This window comes from Macaca fascicularis, chromosome X, assembly GCF_037993035.2.
Source record: "Macaca fascicularis isolate 582-1 chromosome X, T2T-MFA8v1.1".
Lineage (NCBI taxonomy): Eukaryota > Metazoa > Chordata > Mammalia > Primates > Cercopithecidae > Macaca > Macaca fascicularis.
Window position 1 is genome coordinate 9,892,597 of NC_088395.1, and position 20,721 is coordinate 9,913,317.

General features: G+C 44.7%; 1 protein-coding gene across 1 annotated transcript in view; it reads left to right on the forward strand.

The window, feature by feature from the left end:
- Positions 1 to 20,721, forward strand: part of CLCN4 (chloride voltage-gated channel 4) — a 79,235-nt gene that overhangs the window by 47,218 nt on the left and 11,296 nt on the right. Inside the window, exons 6-11 of the mRNA XM_005592942.4 lie at positions 903 to 1,109; positions 1,240 to 1,320; positions 2,588 to 3,133; positions 6,473 to 6,659; positions 7,673 to 8,071; positions 14,647 to 14,863. Coding sequence (XP_005592999.1) covers positions 903 to 1,109; positions 1,240 to 1,320; positions 2,588 to 3,133; positions 6,473 to 6,659; positions 7,673 to 8,071; positions 14,647 to 14,863 — 1,637 coding nt within the window. The remainder of the gene's footprint in view (positions 1 to 902; positions 1,110 to 1,239; positions 1,321 to 2,587; positions 3,134 to 6,472; positions 6,660 to 7,672; positions 8,072 to 14,646; positions 14,864 to 20,721) is intronic.

A 20,721-nucleotide genomic window follows, 5' to 3' on the forward strand; every position in this document is an offset into this window, starting at 1 on the left:
GGGCGACAGTGCAAGACTCTGTCTCAAAAAAGAAAAAGAAACAGAATGGTCAGGTGATCTTCTTGCTCCTGCTGTTTTTCAAGTGCCTTTAACCCAAAATAGTCAGTTTGCCAGAGTGGCATATTTTGGGGTAGCATATTCCTTTTTTTTTTTTTTTTTTGAGACAAGATCTTGCTCTGTCGCCTAGGCTAGAGTGTAGTGGCACGATCACAGCTGTCTGCAGCCTTGACCTTCCGGGCTCAAGTGATTCTCCTACTTCAGCCTCCCAAGTAGCTAGGATTACAGGTGCATGCCATCATGCCAAGCTAATTTTATTTATTTATTTATTTATTTATTTATTTATTGCAGAGATGGGATCTCTCTATGTTGCCCAGGCTGGTCTTGAACTCCTGGGCTCAAGCGATCCTCCCACCTCGGCCTCCCAAAGTGCTGGGATTACAGGTGTGAGCCACTGTGCCTGGCCTGGGGTAGCATATTCTTAACTACTGCACTCTCCTTGCCTTGTCACATAATCAGCCAGCTCTGCATCTCTTAATCTAGGATATTTTTCAGAGTCAAAAGTTAACAGTTAATATCAATAGGTATATGTCTCTTCTCAACATAACAGAAGGTAATGTGAACAGGATAAAATGCCATAAATCAAGCGAGACCTTGTTAATGATTTATTCAGTCCTCTTTAGGATCTTTTGGTACTCTAGGAATCCTTAAGATTTACCATGCATTGAGTTTTTAATATTTCAGTTAATATAAAATTATAGTTAAATCAAAAATGAAAATGGCCTCTGTTCCATGCTATTGAGTGAATCTAAACTTTGAACATGTCTCTCAGAGGAAGTACAGCTCTTTTCCTAGCCATGGATTGAAGCAGTTCATTCCCTCTTGTTCTCCATCCTCTGTTTCAGATAAAGACCATTTTAAGCGGCTTTATCATCAGGGGCTACTTGGGGAAGTGGACCCTGCTAATCAAGACAGTCACGCTGGTGCTGGTAGTGTCCTCTGGTCTGAGCCTTGGGAAGGAAGGGCCGCTAGTGCACGTGGCTTGTTGCTGTGGCAACTTCTTCAGCAGCCTTTTCTCCAAGTACAGCAAGAATGAGGGCAAGAGGCGGGAGGTGAGCCGCTCAGCTTTCATCTGCAGCGAAACTTTCTTCTCAAAGCCCCCTCCTGCTGTCTGACCTGCAGGTTTGCACGTTTGTTTTCATGGAAGGCCTTGAAGCTTATGTAGAACTATTTGTTTTGTAGGTGCTTTCAGCTGCAGCGGCTGCTGGAGTCTCTGTTGCCTTTGGTGCACCAATTGGAGGCGTGCTTTTCAGTCTAGAAGAGGTGAGAAATGGGCAGCCGAGAGAATTTGTGATTTTGAGCAGCAAGGCCCTTTGAGGGTTAGAATCAAAGAAATATTGGATAAGATTCCTGCAGTTAATTAAGGAGCCACAGTTTCCACTGTTTGTTTTTTTATTTGTGTTTATTTTCTCTTTTTTTGAGACTGAGTCTTGCTCTGTCGTCCAGGCTAGAGTGCAATGGTACGATATCGGCTCACTATAACCTCCACTTCCCGGGTTTAAGCAAGTCTCCTGTCCCAGCCTCCTGAGTAACTGGGACTACAGGTGCACGCCACCACGCCTGGCTAATTTTCGTGTTTTTAGTAGAGACGGGGTTTCGCCATATTGGTCAGGCTGGTCTTGAACTCCTGACCTCAGGTGATCCACCCGCCTCAGCCTCCCAAAGTATTGGGATTACAGGCGTGACCCACCATAGCGGGCCACCACCATTAAATTCCTGTTTGCAAGTATTGTTTTAAAAATTGCCAACGTGATTTTTTTTTTAAAAAGACTTATAGTATTTTCTGTCTCATAACCAACTTAATTAAGCATTTTTGATTTTGGTAACCCAAATGGGTTATTCCAGGGGTTGGCAGACATTTCTGTAAAAGGCCAGGTAGTAAATGTGTTTGGTTTTGTGGGCCATACAGTTTCTGTTGTAGCTGTTCGGCTCTGCTGTCATAGCGTGAAAGCAGCTGTGAACAATACGTCCACAAATGGGCATGTCTGTATTTCCATAGATATTTCTTTATGGACAGTGAAATTTGAATTTTATGGTTTTCACATGTCACAAAATATTGTTCTTCTTTTGAATATTTCAAATCAAAAGAATTTTTTCCCCTTTTTCAATCAATTAAAAATGTAAAAACCATTCTTAACTCATGTGCCATATAAATGCATTCACTGGGCTGCATGTGACTTGCAGCCCAGAGTTTTCCAAACCCTGATCTACTCTGTTGTCTGTAGAATCCATTCCAGAGGTTTATTTGCTTCTAGGGGAGTCTCTGTGCCATGAACAGAATTATGATTAAATACTTTTCTCTTAAAAATATAGCTAAAACCCGCCTTGATTAGTGTCCATTCCACTTCTAGACATAGTTAGATTCCTCTGGGGATCTTTGCTGATGCATTTTGGTCATATTAAGTCCAGGCTGATGGAATGAGTGTGTTCACTCTTGGACTTAGAGTGTGACTTTCATGCCAATCAGAGGGCCTGGCTCTGAGCAGCTCTTTCTCCGGCCAGTCTCTAATTTTCTACTTTTTCATCTCAGGTCAGTTACTACTTTCCCCTGAAGACCTTGTGGAGGTCATTTTTCGCAGCCCTGGTGGCAGCCTTTACACTGCGATCCATCAATCCCTTTGGGAATAGCCGTCTTGTTCTCTTTTATGTGGAATATCACACACCCTGGTACATGGCTGAACTCTTCCCCTTCATCCTTCTTGGGGTCTTTGGGGGCTTGTGGGGAACCCTCTTCATCCGCTGCAACATCGCCTGGTGCAGGAGGCGCAAGACCACCAGGCTGGGGAAGTACCCGGTGCTGGAGGTCATTGTGGTGACCGCCATCACTGCCATCATTGCCTACCCCAATCCCTACACACGCCAGAGCACCAGCGAGCTCATTTCTGAGCTGTTCAATGACTGTGGAGCCCTTGAGTCTTCCCAGCTCTGTGACTACATCAACGACCCCAACATGACTCGGCCTGTGGATGACATTCCAGACCGGCCTGCTGGTGTTGGTGTTTACACGGCCATGTGGCAGCTGGCCCTGGCACTGATCTTCAAAATCGTCGTTACCATATTTACCTTTGGCATGAAGGTAAGTGAAAGGGAAGGAAGATGGGGTGGGGACCCATATCCTTCTGGGGACAGCACCCTACTCTCTAAAATAAAATTGTGGTGGGAAAAAAGGGGAACTGGCCTTTCTTGAATGTTCTCATGTGCCCTGCAGGAACTTGACATTCCTTTAATCAATAGGAAACAACTTTTAATAAACAAGCTTATTAAATAGAGATTTTAATCCCATTTTACAACTGAGGAAACTAAGGCTCTGAGATCTTAAGAGGCTTGATCAGACCCACAGTTTAAGAGAGACAGAGCTAGGCATCAAACCCACCTCACACATTCCCAGAACAGGTGGTGGTGACCACAGGTTTCCTGCCAATGGCCAAGTGATGCCAGGTGGTGGAAAAAGCCCAGGTCTGGCTCAGTTTGGCTCAGTAAACATGCATTGAGTATCAGCTGTATCTTAGGCATTGTGCTAAGTCTGAGGGATACAGAACCCAAACAAAGCTGCCCTTGCAGAGCACACAGCTCTGGGAGAAAGAGATGCAGACCCGGAGTTCTGACACTGTGGTGAGCACCACACTGGTATGACAGGAGCACAGAGTGAGTGTGTTCCCCGTCTGGGCAGGGCTGGGCATGACAGGGGCTCTTTGCACACATTGTCTTTGAAGGGCAGAGCTGTGGATGACAGCACATGCTTTCTTTTCCTCCTCCCTCCCTCCCTCCCTTCCTCCCTCTTTTCCTCCCTCCCTTCTTCCTCCCTTCCCTTCCCTTCCCTTCCCTTCCCTTCCCTTCCCTTCCCTTCCCTTCCCTTTTCCCTTGTTGCAATCAACACCTGTATTTAGCTTTAGAACATTTTCATCTCCCAAGTGGAAATTTCATGTCCATTAGCAGTCACTCCCCATTTTTCCCTCCCCTAGTCCCTGGCAACCACTAATCTGTTCTGTCTCTAGATTTGCCTATTTTGGACACTTCATATAAATGACATCATATAATCTGTGGCCTTTGGTGACTGGCTTTTTTCATTTAGCGCCATGTTTTCTAGGTTCATTCCCATTGTAGCATGTGCCACTACTTCATTTTTTATGGCTGAATAATATTCCATTCTATGGAGATCCCACATTTTGTTTATCCACTCATCCTTTGATGGACATTTGTGTTGTTTCCACCTTTTGACTATTATGAATAATGCTATCATTGCTTACTTAAAGAAACTTTTATTAGAGTATATCGTCCATATAGAGAAGTGTACAGCTTGATGGAGTTTCATAAAACATACACACACTTGTGTAACCAGCACCCAGGATCAGAAGCAGAACATTATCTGTCCCCCAGAGCCCCTTTTGTGTTCCATTACTATTGCTTTCTGTGTGGTATTTCTATGAATTGTCTTTTTAATTTCATTTGCTTTTATTAAAAATATAAAATAGAGACCCAGTCTCCCTGTGTTTCCCAGGCTGGTCTCAAACCCCTGAGCTCCAGTGATCCTCCTGCTTTGGCCTCCCAAAGTGCTAGGATTATACACATGCGCCATTGTGCCCTGCCTGAATTGTCTTTTGTTTTTTTGGAGACAGGGTCTCACGCTGTTGCCCAGGCTGGAGTGCAGTGGCACAATCATGGGTCACTGCAGCCTCGACCTTCTGGGCTCGAGTGATCCTCCTGCTTCAGCCCATGGGGACTACAGACATGCGCCACCACACCGGATAATTTTTGTATTTTTTGTAGAGATGGAGTCTCACCATGTTGGCCAGGCTGGTCTGGAACTCCTGGGCTCAAGTGATCTGCCTGCCTTGGCCTCCCAAAGTGTTAGAATTACAGGCGTGAGCCATCACACCTAGCCTGAATTGTCTTTTTTTTTTTTTAAATCTAATGGTCTGGCATGGTGGCTCATGCCTGTAATCCCAGCACTTTGGGAGGCCAAGGTGGGTGGATCACGTGAGGTCAGGAGTTCAAGACCAGCCTCGCTAACATAGTGAAACCCCGTTTCTTCTAAAAATACAAAACTTATCCGGGCATGGTGACACATGCCTGTGGTCCCAGCTACTCAGGAGGCTGAGGCACAAGGATCACTTGAATGCAGGAAGCAGAGGCTGCAGTGAGCCGAGATCATGCCACTGCACACGGGCCTGGGCGACAGAGTGATATTCCATCTCAAATAAATAAATAAATAAATAAATAAATAAATAAGTAAGTAAGTAAGTAAATAAAGTCTAAGAAGTTGTTTACTTCAGTGTGTTGTAGTGGTCAAATACAAACCTGAATTTGGGCCTTAAGAACAAGGATGGGTGGACCTTATTAAACAGCTGGCTGTCTCTGATCTGTCATCTCCTAGCAAAGGGATTTGTTTTCGTGTCTCAGGAAGATGCTGGTAACATTTTATGATGCTTGCTGAGAAAAGTCTCCTTTGATGTTACAAGGATATAAATGATGTAGAATAAGGGAAAGCTCAGAAAGGAACAATTTCCTAAGGACTGTTCTAACTCTAGAAATCACACCCAAGGGTCCAAACTTCACTTGAATTAAGTTAAAGTTCTGCTTCCATCCTCAGATGGGTGACCACCTGGGGCTGGCATCATTGCAGCTGCTGCCTAGGGTCAGTGGTCACGTGTCATTTCAGTGAACACAGGGAGTCAGGCATGTTCTATAGCACATGTGTGGTCATTAGATAAACTAAAATGTATCTTCATCCAGCAGGGTAGAGAACACACTGGTGCCAAGATGTTTTAGTTTACATTGTATTTCTTTGCTGCCCCTATCCTGGCTTGGAAATATTCAGAATACTTATTGGAAAATGCACTTCATTAGGAAGAGGGAACTGCCTCCCTCGTCTCTCTCTGACAGGTATTCAGCCACCACCTACTAGAGAGGGCAGGGAGCCATTGAAGTGCTTTCTGGAAGATCCAGGGGGCTGCAATGATGGATTCAGCTTCTTTATTTTACCTGGGAGCAGTCACAGGCCCTTCTTTTCCGTTTTCATGCTGTGGCTTGACATTTAATTTTAAAAGCCATTCTGAATGACATGGCAAGGGGAGAGAGAAAGTGGTGTCTCAAGTGACAGATGCTCACTTTGAATTTTATTTGCAGTGGGGCTTATTCTTTAATCCACAGCAGGCGAACCCAGCCAGCTTTTGAAGGAGAGGGAATCAAAGTATAAAATTGCATTCTCTCTAAGTTGCAGTAGATATGACTGACTAAGCAGGTCAAATCATTTGTCCCACCTTTCCCCAGCTGACCTATTTTGCAGAGTTGCACCTCCTCTGAAGACTGAAGCTAAATACAAGCCTGTCTTCGAGGGGGAATGTGTTTCCTGGGGGTTGTGAAGCGGGGACTCAGTCTTTTCCCCTCATGTTGCTTTTCTCTGTGTCTCCTCAAGATCCCATCGGGCCTCTTCATCCCCAGCATGGCTGTGGGCGCGATAGCAGGCAGGATGGTGGGAATTGGCGTGGAGCAGCTGGCCTACCATCACCATGACTGGATCATCTTCAGGAACTGGTGCAGACCTGGTGCAGACTGTGTCACGCCAGGGCTTTACGCAATGGTGGGAGCTGCGGCCTGCCTTGGTACGACCACGCGTGAGGCAGGGAGGGGGACCGGGGAACTAACCTGGCTTAGAGGACTGCCAAGAAGGAAGACATGGACTTGAACATTTTCTTTACTGGGGATAGGCTGGGTTGTGTGGCTATAACAAGTAAACCCCTAAATCACAATGGCTTAATGCACCAAGGCTTATGTCTTGCTCACTGTGCACACACACACACAAACAGATGCCCTCAACTTGTGATGGGGTTTACATCCTGATAAATGCATCATAAACTGAAAATATTATAAGTTGAAAATGCATTGAATACACCTAATCTACCAAACGTTGTAACTTAGCCTACCTTAAACATGTTCAGAACACTTACATTTACCTACAGCTAGGCACAATCATCTAACAAAGCCTATTTTGTAATAAAGTTGAATATCTCTTGTAATTTATTGAATACTGTACTGAAAGTGAGAAACAGATGGTTGCTTGTGTACTTGAGGCATGGTTTCTACTGAATGCATGTTGCTTTTGTACCACAGAAAGTTGAAAAATTGTAAGTTGAACCATCATAAGTCAGGAACTGTCTGTAAATAAAAAACTTGGTTTAGCAGAAGGCTCTTCCCCACCTAATCATTCAGGGGCACAAAGGTGGGTCTGTCCCCTGTCTATAGTCCTTGAGAATTTCTGTGCTGTTCTGTTTATGGGGTTCTTGAAGAGCACCATGCTTGCTTAGTCAGAAGCTTGCAGAGCCCATGTAGGATCCACTCACCAAAAAGCTTATGTGGGCCAGGGTGAATAGACAACCCAGGATCCCTCATTGGAGCAGAGGCCCCAGTGAGATTCAACTTCAGGCTCCCTAGTGCAAAGCCACATTTGACGGGGCCTGGCCTGGGTTCCAGAGGCCCAGTGCAGGAAGCATGTGGGAGTGTCTGCTCGAAACAGGTGTGAGGGGAATTTACAGCCTGTCTGTCATTTTCCCCAAATCATGTTTCCATGAGCTGCCCGGGTTGCACTTTGGAATTTTACTCCTCCCCTCTGTTGCAGGTGGAGTTACCAGGATGACAGTATCATTGGTGGTCATCATGTTTGAATTAACGGGGGGTCTGGAGTACATCGTGCCTCTGATGGCGGCAGCTGTGACCAGCAAGTGGGTAGCTGATGCATTTGGGAAAGAAGGCATCTACGAAGCCCACATTCACTTAAATGGGTACCCTTTCCTTGATGTGAAGGACGAATTTACTCACCGCACACTGGCCACCGACGTCATGCGGCCCCGGCGGGGAGAGCCACCGCTGTCGGTGCTCACGCAGGACAGCATGACTGTCGAGGATGTGGAGACCCTCATAAAGGAGACCGACTACAACGGCTTCCCCGTGGTGGTCTCCAGAGACTCCGAGCGCCTCATTGGATTTGCCCAGAGGAGGGAACTGATTCTCGCAATAAGTGAGTAAAGAGGGAAGCTCACATTTCACCAAGAGCCGAATGTCATCCTTTGTACCCCTAACATTATCCAAGATTTTTGAGGTGATGTGCATTAAGCCAGGGGCTCTCAAACTTTCACATGTCTCTGGGTCACCCAAGGGTCTGGCTCAAAAGCAGATTCTGATTGAGCAGGTCTTGGGTGGGACGTGATACTACATCCCTCACAAGTTCCCCATTAATGCTAATATTGCTGGTCCCCACATCACACTGTAAGGAAAAAGGCTTTAAACCCAAGTCTTGGGTAGAAATTCTCAGTTGGAAAGTGACTACATGTTTGCAAGCAGCCCCCTGGCCCTGCTCCGCTGCTGCCTTTCAGCAATTGTTGGCTAAAGCTGAGAAGGAAGAGAGGCGACAGCCTGGAGTGGCCCGGGCTGAGCTGTCTCAGACTTTCAGGTGAACCAACCATCCGGCTGAGATCGTGAGTTCTCTGCCCCAGACACCCCTTGCCACCACACAAGTCTTTTGCTTCACTTTATGATATGATGTCTGATTCCGCAGTTAGAGGCCCTTATGGGTAAATGTGCAGACATTGCTGGAACCAATTGCATGAGATTATTTTCCTCTTGTGTTTGAATGACAGTCAGCTGCACTGAGGGGCCGGCTGTTGAGTTGGGGAGGGGAGTATGGGATGATGCCCAGGTCAGGGTGTCCCAAAGACAGGTGGATCAGAGAAGCAAGCCCATGGGCCCCATCAGCCTGGAGATGGCTCCAACAGAAGGGTAAGCAGGAGGTAGGAGAATTCCTAAGACAGAGGGGGCCGAGGGCTGCCGACTGAGGGCCAGAGGTCTGGTTGTGAGTTGCTGGGACCCTAGGCAAGGAGGAGCTGTGAGCCTTGGAGGGGTAGAGTCCTGCCAGGCCTCAAGGTGGCAGGGTCAAGGACCAGCATAGCACATCCACGGGCACGCTCAGCATCCTTGCTCTGTGATCTGTACAACATTCCAGCATCTCATGATAGACCAGGGCCCATGGCATGGCTCCCATGCACACATGACAGTTTTACTATATATCTTCCAGAGTATTCTTGAAGCTTGTCAATGGGACTTTCCCTGGTCTGATGTTGGAATGGCCCACTGTGAACACATTTCCACCAGGCAACTGCTTCCTTCTCTCCCTATCCTTTGTTTCCTGTTTCCAAGGCACCTCCCTTAAACCTCTTCCCGATGTTACATAGCTTTAAAATATCTTTAAGGCATCTTCATCAAAGGCTTTATAAAAATAGGTTTAGATAAGCTATCCTCTCCCATTTTAGCTTGACACTCAAACATTTTTACCTCCTCCAAAGCAAAAATTGATTTGGTATTTTAGACGCTGTAGCAAGTTTGTGCTTAAGTGTTCAGCGATGCTTCTCCTTATTATAGGTCCTGTTGCTTAACAGGTAGGTAGGTGCCTTTGTGTAAATATTGCCTTATAAGTAATGAGGTTTTTTAAGGTTGTTTAAGTAGGGTTGGGTTTGTTTAAAAATACTGTAATCAGCAGCCTTTAAAAAGTTTTTCATTCCCTAGAATCTTTTAAGCAAAGGTTGAAATTTAAAAACTAAGGTAATAAATGTCACAGAATCTATTATCTATTGTATAGCTCCAGGCACACCTGCTAAGAGGCAGCTTACTAATTTTGCTGAAACCCATTACTGTAATCAAGTGGGAAGCAGTAATTGTCATCAACTGGTTAGAGAAGAAATTTAAGCTTACCAACCAAGTACTCTTCTAGAAGCTATGTTTGGAATGTCTGAAGAGGCACCACACGGTGTAAATACTACCTATATGCTTTCAATCAGACCGATAATAATATAGAAGGTGCTATTTACATGGTTTGTGCAAAGGGAAGGAGTGTTTTGCTCTGAGGAATCAGAAAAGCTGTTTTTTTTGGCCTGTGGAAGTAGAAGAGTCCCTGTACTCTGGTGGAGAAGTACAGGTGCATGACCTGTATTTGAGGAATCTTGTGCCATTTTATGAGTATAGAAATAGGACAGCATTTAGCTAGACACTATCCCATGCCAATTTCACTTCCTAGAGGAATTGGGAGCAAAGATTATAGACAGATCCAAGATAGTATGGATCAGAAAAGAAAGGTAAGTGAGGTAAATAAGGATTTTTCTTACATATCATGTTTAAAAATTGTAGCAACTGCTCAGATGGAGCTGAAAATGTTTTGTTATGTTTTGAAATGCCAAAGCATGGCGTTTTCTTTGTTAGAGAGCACTTCGTTAGCACCACCTGGGCAACATGACTCTTCACCATCACATACTAGCACATGGGGCCATATGCGACTCTTGCCCAAGTTCCTGGCAAATGGGCCTTTACCTCTGGTTGCTCTGCAAATATGAGGACTCGTCTGTACTCAGCAGGGCTCAGGTGCTTCTTGTCTTGAGTTCTGAAGTTAAGTAGGGTTCAAAGAGGACTCAGCGGGGAGTTGCAGAGATGATTAAAGGGTGGAAAGTTAGAGTTTCAGGGAAGAGTTAAGGAAACTCTCAGGTTTTTGTGGTCGGGTGGATGATTTATTAGGCTGGTACAAAAGTAATTGCGGTTTTTGCCATTACTTTCAATGGCAAAAACCGCAATTACTTTTGCACCAACCTAATAATAATTATTCTCCAGTATGTGGAAGATGCTTAGTTGCAGAAAGGGGTGTATATCTAGCACTGAACAAGAAGTTAAGTGTCAGATCTGTCAGACAAGGGAGAAAAGAGGTTTCTGCCCGGGAGGGCTGTTAGTTACTGGACTAGGTCATGGAGAACAGTGGTGTCATCTACATCTTTCTGTTGGGGATGTTTATGTATATACATACACACATAGAGGGACTTCTCCATGCTTTAGTGGACAGACAATAACTTGTAAAATAATCTGCTTTTTCTTCTGTATAGTCTTTACCTTTTTATCTTATCTTTGTACTACTTTTGTGGTTGCTTTCAATTTTCCATTTTAACCTATCTCATTAATTATATCTGTCTTATGGACGCATTTAAAAAAATTTTTTTGAGACAGGGTCTCACTCTTTCACCCAGGCTGGAGTGCAGTGGCGCGATCATAGCTCACTGTAGCCTCTACCTCCTGGGCTCAAGCAGTCCTCCTGCTTCAGCCTCCAGAGAAGCTAGGACTACAGACTTGCACCAGCATGCCTGGCTAAGCATTTTAAATTAACAGGATGATAGACTATTACCTCCCTGAAAACATAATTCACGTGGGAGTGCTCCTCCTCAGCACCGCTGACATTTGGGGCTGGATGATTCTCTGTGGTGGGGCTGTCTTGTGCACTCTCGGGTGTTGAGCAGCGTCCCAGGGCTCCACCCACTGGATGCCAGGAGCGCTTGCCCTTTCCTATTGTGATAACCAAAAATGTCTTTAGATATTGCCAAATGTCCCCTGAGGGTGGGGGCAGAATTACTCCCAGTTGAGAACCATTGCTTTAAAGCCACTCAATAGCCTAACGAATATGTGATTATTTCCAATTTTGAAAAATTTCTTGGCCTATCACATAGTTTGTGAAATTCCTCTTACTCACACTTTATTATTTACCATCTCTACATCTGGCATGTGAACATATTGCTTTTAGGAAATGGAATGTTAAGTTGAGTAACCTTAGCAGGTGCTCATAAAATGTACACTCCTTTTTTTTTTTTTTTTTTTTTTTGACTAAGTCTTGCGATGTTTCCCAGGCTGGAGTGCAGTGGCGCCATCTCGGCTCACTGCAGCATCCACCTCCCAGATTCAAGCAATTCTCTTGCCTCAGACTCCCGAGTAGATGGGACTACAGGCACATGCCACCATGCATGGCTAATTTTTGTATTTTTAGTAGAGACAGAGTTTCACCATGTTGACCAGGCTGGTCTCGAACTCCTGACCTTAAGTGATCCGCCGACCTCAGCCTCCCAAAGTGCTGGGATTACAGGCATGAGCCACTGTGCCTGGCCTAAAATGGACATTCTTTTTCAAGAGCTGTGGACACTGAGACTCATTCTAGTAGAATATATGGCAAACCTCCTACATTAAAGACAGTTTTAAAGACAGTTTATTTTTAAAACATTTAAAAATGAAGTTTATTACATTTTTTCAAAGTGAAAATAATACACACTCCAAATATTGGGGAAATCAGAAGCAAAAGGAAACATTTAAAAAGCTACCTACTTTCTTATCACCAAAGAAGACATGATTGATATTTAGTGAATTTCCTTTTTGTCTTTTAGCTCTTTTAAGAAGATGCATTTTCGGTTGTATTGTTTTGGTTTCTTCTTCAACACAGACTCCCAAGTGTTCCTGGGGTCTGTGGTTCTCTTTTCTTGTAGCACTGGCTCATCCCTTGGGTGAGGAGTTAGTTGGTTTATCCTTTCACACAGGAAATATTTCTTAAGTGTCCACCATGTGCTGATACCATCCTAGAAGCTCAGAGTCCAGGGATGACAGCACACTGCCTCTGCCCTCTGTGGACTTACATGCAGGCATTTTGGTGTTTGATGATTTCTGGTCCAAACTGAGAGTAGATGTTTCACTTAGTAGAGAATTGCAAAGAGCTTTCTTGCTGGTTCTCCTTCCATTCATAGGCTTTTGCCTGTTCCTAGCACCTCTACCCACAAAGTTTGAAGCCTCCTGTAAGTCTGTAATAGAGTTGCAAAGTGGCCTAGCAGAACCTTTCTGAGGAGAGTAGCAGTCGCCACTGTGGGAATAGCAAGGTGTATAGCTTAGGCCTCTGGCTCTGACTCTAGCTGATGCCTATATTTTTGCTTGGCGGTAAATACCTTGTGGGCTTTCCTTCCTGATGCCTCCTATGTGAGATAGGTTCAGTTTTATGTGGCAAGCAGAACCAGATACACTGACATTTAGTAGACCTACTCATTCATTCATTCATTCATTCATATGTGCATTTGACAAATATCTGTTTTGTGTCTGCTATGTGCTAGGCATTGTCCAGGCACTGGGAGTGCACTGGTGAGTAAGAGTTCATTGAGCTAGTAGCTGTTAGAATCAGGGCTTCTAACCCAATCAGTAGGTTCAAAGGAGATATAAGCATGTTATTTATTTTATTGTAGCAAGTGGATGAACCATTTATTAAATTGTATTTGGTTTAAGAAGGGGTTCAGTAAATCCGTGTCATCAACTCTTGATTGGGGTTTGCGGCTTGATCCAATCCTGACATTCACTCAATGGTTGAAATTGATGGAAATCCTGTTAGTGGGACTTTAAGAGAATCGGCTGGTCTATGGAAATGAGCAAATAAGTATGTGTTGCCAGTTGCCTCCCTGTCTTAGTGGGTAAGGACAGAAACATCTTGGTTTAGGAGAGAAGTATGTAGTATATATCAAACAGTCTACGTTTGAAAACATGTTGTGCATCAAAGTCGTCTGGTATTTGTGGCAGAATCATACCCCATTTGATGTAACTTGATTTAACCTGACCCATATAATGTGAAGGCATTTGCCCAGCAGGCCCTCTGTTCCTCTTTTAAACAGAGACCCTTTTTCAGACTCAGCCTGACCCCAAATGCTGCCAGTTTTCCGTTAGAGTACTCTATTGCACTAAATGGCCTTAGAGGAGGCAGTTAGAATTTTATTTTTGAAAGAACAATATAGGTGAGTAGTAGTCTTTGAGAAGGCAAGAAATGTATTATGGAAACCAGGATCCATTTTAAAGCAAGCCTTGCTGTACATTTTCCCTAACCTTTTCCCATGAACCAAAAGAAAGATTAAAATTCCAACAGAAGGAAAATCGCCTTGGAGAAATATCTTGAGACCAATGGATTTATTTCATGTGTGACTTAAAATAGCCTGGGTTTCTAGCACCGCGTTAAGCTGTATTTCTAATGAGTTCCTGTTACCCTACTTTTCTTCAACTTTCTTTCACATGGCTTTTTCTACAGACAGAAATAGGCTAATTGCTACCATAACAGTTTTACTATCTTTCTTTGAGAGATCCACAAAATGGCCCATTTTTAAGACAGGAGATCCAAAGGGTGGTGGGGGGGTGGGGGGATGCAGCTTTTCTGGGGTTGTTTCTTTGGACCCAAGGGTCGCATTTGGGATTGAGCTGCATTTCTGGGCTGTGAGCCTGGGCTGGCCGTATTGATTTCTTGTTCCTCCCAGGATTCATAATGCCATTTGGGCCAGTTATAAGTTAGTTCGTAAAAAGAAAAACAATGTATTAAGGTCATCGGGCAGCTAAGTAAGTTTCTTGTCACGTCAAACTCCAGCCCATGATGAGGTGAAGGAGCATAAGGAAAGCCAGAATGGAGGGCCCTGGGCTGTTTGGGGTGCCTGGAGTCTGGGGGGAAGCAGTGAATGTCCCCAAAGGGGCCATCTGGGTCAGGCCCATATTGCCAGACTTTGGCAACAAATGATCCGGTCACAGCAGGGGACCCTCACACAGCATTAGCTGCAGAGAGATGCCAATTCCACAGATGTTTGGCTAAAGCCCCTTATTAAGAATGTGTGGTTCATCCTCCGAACCTCTTTTCTGTGGGATTCTAGATGCTGTGTGTGAGTGTGGGATGGGGAGTTGCTCAGCAAGGGATTTTTGTGTGGCTTATTGTTCCTGCTCACCCCATTCTAGAGAACGCCAGACAGAGGCAGGAGGGCATTGTGAGCAATTCCATCATGTACTTCACGGAGGAACCCCCCGAGCTGCCGGCCAACAGCCCACATCCCCTGAAGCTGAGGCGCATCCTGAACCTCAGCCCATTTACAGTCACAGACCATACCCCAATGGAAACAGTGGTGGATATCTTCCGGAAACTGGGGCTCCGGCAGTGCCTGGTGACGCGGAGTGGGTGAGTAGCCGGACATGTGGCCAGAATGACCTAGGGAGAAAAAGATGAGTGAGACATGGTCTCAGCCCTGAAGGATGTGGAGGGCCACAGGGTGGAACAGTCCTTCAAAGAGAATGGCAGTAAGCTGTGGTGAATGTGCTGAGAAGGAAATGTACAGGGGGCTTGGGACTTAGGGCTGGGCAGCCGTGTAGCCAGGGAAGGGGGCGGTCCAGTTTGGACTGCTGCCTGGGCTGAGGGAGGTTGAGTAAAAAGGGGCAGAGCCACAGGAGAAGGGGTTGGCGTTGCTTTTCTACCCCCCGCCACATGTGACACTTGGCTTAGGGAGGAGATTCTGCTATAACATGATATATGCGGTCCTCAAAATCACAGCACTATGCAAAAAGTGATCCATGCAAACCACAGAACTTCTGGGAAAAATGGGGTTAGGTACACAACAGTCAAAAACTTCATCAGTGATACATGACATAAAAGAGGTGAGAATGTAATAAGAATGGTAGTACCAAGCCAGGTGCCATGAATGGCTCGTGCCTGTAATCTCAGCACTTCGGGAGTCTGAGGCAGAGGATCACTTGAGCCCAGGAGTTCGAGACCAGCCTGAGTGGCAAGACCTTATCTCTACAAATACATTTTTATAAGGTCAGCCAGGTGTGCTCATAGTCCCAGTAACTCGGGAGGCTGAGGCAGGAGGATCACTTGAGCCCAGACCTCCAAGGCTGCAGTGTCCTAGGATTGCACCACTGCACTCCAGCCTCAGCAACAGAGCGAGACCCTGTCTTGTAAAAAGAAGAGTGGTAGTACCATGTTACACATTAGTTAAATGGTTAAGAAATACAGGGATATTGCCGGGCACGGTGGCTCACGCCTGTAATCCCAGCACTTTGGGAGGCCGGGGCAGGTGGATCACGAGGTCAGGAGATTGAGACCATCCTGGCTAACACAGTGAAACCCTGTCTCTACTAAAAATACAAAAAAATAGCTGGGCATGGTGGCGGGCACCTGTAGTCCCAGCTACTCGGGAGGCTGAGGCAGAAGAATGGCATGAACCCAGGACGTGGAGCTTGCGGTGAGCTGAGATTGCACCACTGCACTCCAGCCTGGGCGACAGAGCGAGACTCCGTCTCAAAAAAAAAAAAAAAAAAAAAAAAAAAAAGAAATACAGGGATACAACAGAAATATGTCACTTCATCTTAAAAAGGCCTGAAGTTGGCTGCGGGGTGGGTTTCACAAGCTCTGACACTTATGAATTACTGGGAAGGGGTGGAAGGAGGGGAACCTGAACTCAAGGGGAAGTGGTCACAGCAGGTGTGGATGGGCATGGCTCCTCACACATGCGTGAACTGAGGTTGCTTGTGGATGTTTGGGGGCTGGGCACGTGCATTTTGTGTATGCTGATCTCACTGGGTTCAGCTGGGTACAGTTCTCTGCATTTGCCTAGAGTTTCTCATGGATGAAATCACACATAAGCAAAGGTAAAATCCATATTATGCTCAGATTGTTCCTAATATATCAATTTGTTTGAAACAACTTTGTTTTTGAAATAAACATGATTGGAGAATGGAGAGATTTCATGACCCCATGGCATTGTCCCTGCTGCCTCTTTTGTTTTGTGTTGTCACAAATCAGGAAACCAACAATGCAACGATTGAGGGTCCACTGTAGTAGCACCAGAGGTGCACTTCCTTAAAGGCCATTCCTTGGCCTCTGAGTGTCCCAAGTTCCATGGTATCAGAAGCTTGTATAAGGGAAGGGGTTGGCTTGGTCAGGGTAGCCTGGAACCTAGGGTTATATCTGCCCATTTTATTCCTTTATGGGCTGGGAGTAGGAGGCAGGGAATGGGTTCTGGAGACATTGGTACCTAATAAAGTTTAGGCCTTTATAGATTCCAGAGGCTCAACTATCTAATATAGCTTATATTTCCAGAGCCGGCACACTGTAACACAGCAGTTCTCAACTGGAATGATTTTACCTCTCAGGGACATTGGGCAATGTCTGCAGACAATTTGGGGTGTCATGACTGGAGGGAGGGATGCTATTTGGCATCTAGTGAGTAGAGATCAGGGATGCTGCTAAACATCCTACAGTGAACAGGACAGCTCCACAATAAAACATCTGGCCCAAAATGTCACTAGTTGTGCAGTTGAGTCACCTTGGACTGGATGTCCCTGTATAGCTAAATGAGCAATCCTATTCATTCTGCTTTCTTCCTGCTGTCCTGGTAGCAAGCACATGGGGGGACAGGCTCTGCAATTTGCAAATTTACCCAGAGAACTCCTGGCCAGCAGAGTGAGCGTCCTCCTTAGCTCTGACTACAGAGAGAGCAGTGTCTTGCATGTGGGAGGTGCAATCAATAGGGAAAAATAAATGAGTCCTTGTGTTTGACAAGGCTAGGGATCATTTCTGCTGATGAATTTTAAAGGAGCTCAAGTGGTTTTTCAAACTTGAGTGTGGATCAAAATGCCCTGGAGGATTAAACCTCCAGGTTAAATCCAGATTTCTGGGCCCTGCCACAGAAGTACTGATCCCTGGAGGTCTAGGGTGAGGCCCAAGAATGTGCACTCCTGACAAGCTCCCAGGTGATGCTGCTTCTGCCAGTCTGGGGACCCCACCTTGAGAACCACTAAAGTCGATTGATACACTTGAGTTTCCAGTATTATACTTGGTATAAATACCACTGTGATTGGCCATGCTGTCTCAAGTGTGTAGCAGTTTCTCCTTTCCTTTAAAACAATAATCCAATGTCAGTTATCATTGGAATTTCAGTTCAGTCAGGAAACTCTGCCCTTAATGCCCACTCACGCCTCACAGAGCCCCATGAGGTCTTCCCGTGAAGATCTGGGTGCCGAAATTGGCCCCGAATGTGCTTCAAGAAAGCAAAATTGCACTCTCTCTCACTCTACATCTTTTAAACAAACACAGATGCTGCTGCGTTAGTGCTGGCAAGGGATCCTTGTCTGCGGGGCCTTTCATCTCCTTGGGCTTCTTGCCAGGTCAGGCACGTCTCTGGCCAGCTCTCATGTTTGATGTGCTCGGCCACCCTGTGCCTTCCCTGCTCGGGATGGCCACGAGCCTGAGCTCCACCACTGGCCTGGATCACCTGCAGCATTTCTCAGGTCTGGGGTTCAAGGGGCGTCATAAAACTGGACCAGGAATCAGAATGCGACAATCTAGGAAGCCTCCAGTTGCTAAGAATGAATTTGGGTGAGATTTTCCCTATGAAAGTTCTAGAAAGGAAAAGTGAGTAAGGGAGGCGGTGTCAGATTTTCCCCAAGCCCTGCTAGGTGGTCCACAGGGGCTTGGACAGGGTAGCTTTCACAGAAGAGCCCAGCTGCTCGAATCTGAATTATGTCCTTGGTCATAGATCTGGTAGTTTATAATTCACTGAATTTGCTTGAACTACTACCCAAAGGGGCTAGAAGTTCAAACACTTGATTTAAATCAAATAGGACATTTCATGCCACTAACGAAGCCTGCTGGATTTGATGTTACCTCCTTCTGGGTTGATGTTCGGCTTTCTTCTTTTGTGATAATTATCATCACAGGCCAGGGCACAATTTATGCACGAACCCAAGGCAGCTCCTGAATTCATATTTCCCTAGCGCTGTTATAATCAACTGAACTTTTAGACATTACAGTCACAGAGCTTTAAAAGGAGGTTTTCAGAATGCAAATACTTGATCTTTTGATACTGTCTCCAGGGTGAAGATAGGGAAACAAAAACCAGGTTTTGTAGATATGGGAGGGTTCTGTGTATGTGTGTGTGTGTGTGTGTGTGTGTGTGTGTATGTACGTATGTGTGTGTTACAGTTATCACTTTGCAAACACTAACAAGTCTTATTTTTTTCAAAGCAACATTGGTTTATTCAACATTATATTGAGCATCTATTTTAGCTGGGAACTGTAGGGGGCACAAAAAGTGTTTTTGTTGTTGTTGTTGTTGTTGTTTTAAAAGCCAAGGAGCTTGTTATCTACTAAGGAACATGGACATAATCCAGTTTAAGTGGTGCTACCCAAGGCAGGCTCTCCAGTGGGGACTGTTCTGTTTTTTTTTTTTTTTTTAAATTTAAAGTTCTGGGATACATGTGCAGGAAGTGAAGTCTTGCTACATAGGTAAACGTGTGCCATGGTGGTTTCCTGCACCTACCAACCCATCACCTAGGTAGGTAGCCCCACATGAATTAGCTATTTATCCTGATGCTCTCCCTCCCCAACCCACGACAGGCCCCAGTGTGTGTTGTTCCCCTCCCCGTGTCCATGTGTTCTCATTGTTCGGCTCCCACTTATAAGTGAGAACATACAGTGTTTGGTTTTCTATTCCTGTGTTAGTTTGTTGAGGATAATGGCTTCCAGCTCCATCCATGTCCCTGCAAAGGACATGATCTCATTCCTTTTTATGGCTGCATAGTATTCCATGGTATATATGTGCCACGTTTTCTTTAGCCAGTCTATCACTGGTGAGCATTTGGGTTGGTTCCATGTCTTTGCTATTGTGAATGGTGCTGCAGTGAACGTACGTGTGCATGTATCTTTATAATAGAATGCTTTATATTCTTTTGGGTATATGCTCAGTAATGGGATTACTAGGTCAAATGGTATTTCTGGTTCTAGGTCTTTGAGGAATCACCACACTGTCTTCCATAATGGTTGAACTAATTTACATTCCCACCAACAGTGTGAAAGCATTCCTGTTTCTCCACACTCCCACGAGCATCTGTTTTTTCTTGACTTTAATAATTGCCATTCTGATTGATGTGAGATGGTATCTCATTGTGGTTTTGATTTGCATTTCTCTAATAATCAGTGATGCGGAGCTTTTTCTGATATGTTTGTTGGCTATATAAATGTCTTCTTTTGAGAAGTGTCTGTTCATGTCCTTTGCCCACTTTTTGATGGGGTTGTTTTTTTCTTGTAAATTTGTTCCTTGTAGATTCTGCATGTTAGACCTCTGTCAGATGGATAGATTGCATAAATTTTCTCCCATTCTGTAGGTTGTCCGTTCATTCTGACGATAGTTTCTTTTTCTGTGCAGAAGCTCTTTAGTTTAATTAGGATCCATTTGTCAACTTTTGCTTTTGTTGCAATTGCTTTTGAGGTTTTCATCATGAAATCTTTGCCTGTGACTATGTCCTAAATGGTATTGCCTAGATTTTTTTCTAGGCTTTTTATCGTTTTGGGTTTTACATTTAAGTCTTTAATCTATCTTGAGTTAATTTTTGTATAAGGTATAAGGAAGGGGTTCAGTTTCAATTTTCTGCATATAGCTAACCAGTTCTCCCAGCACCATTTATTAAATAGGGAGTCCTTTCCCCATTGATTGTTTTGTTAGCTTTGTCAAAGATCAGATGGTTGTAGATATGTGGTCTTATTTTTGAGATCTCTATTCTGTTCCATTGGTCTATGTACCAGTACTGTAGTGTTTTGGATACTGTGGCCATGTAGTATAGTTTGAAGTTGGGTAGCATGATGCCTCCAGCTTTGTTCTTTTTGCTTAGGATTTTCTAGGCTATATGGACTCTCCACCCAAAAACAACAGAATATACATTCTTCTTGGTGCCACATGACACTTACTCTAAAATCAATCACATAACTGGAAGTAAAACACTTCTCAGCAAATGCAAAACAACTGAAATCATAACAAGCGGTCTCTCAGACCACAGTGCAATCAAATTAGAACTCAAGATTAAGAAACTCACTCAAAACCACACAACTACATGGAAATTGACAACCTGCTCCTGAATGACTCCTGGGTAAATAATAAAATTAAAGCAGAAATCAGAAATTCTTTGAAACCAATGAGAACAAAGAGACAACATACCAGAATCCCTTGGACACAGCTATAACAGTGTTAAGAGGGAAATTTA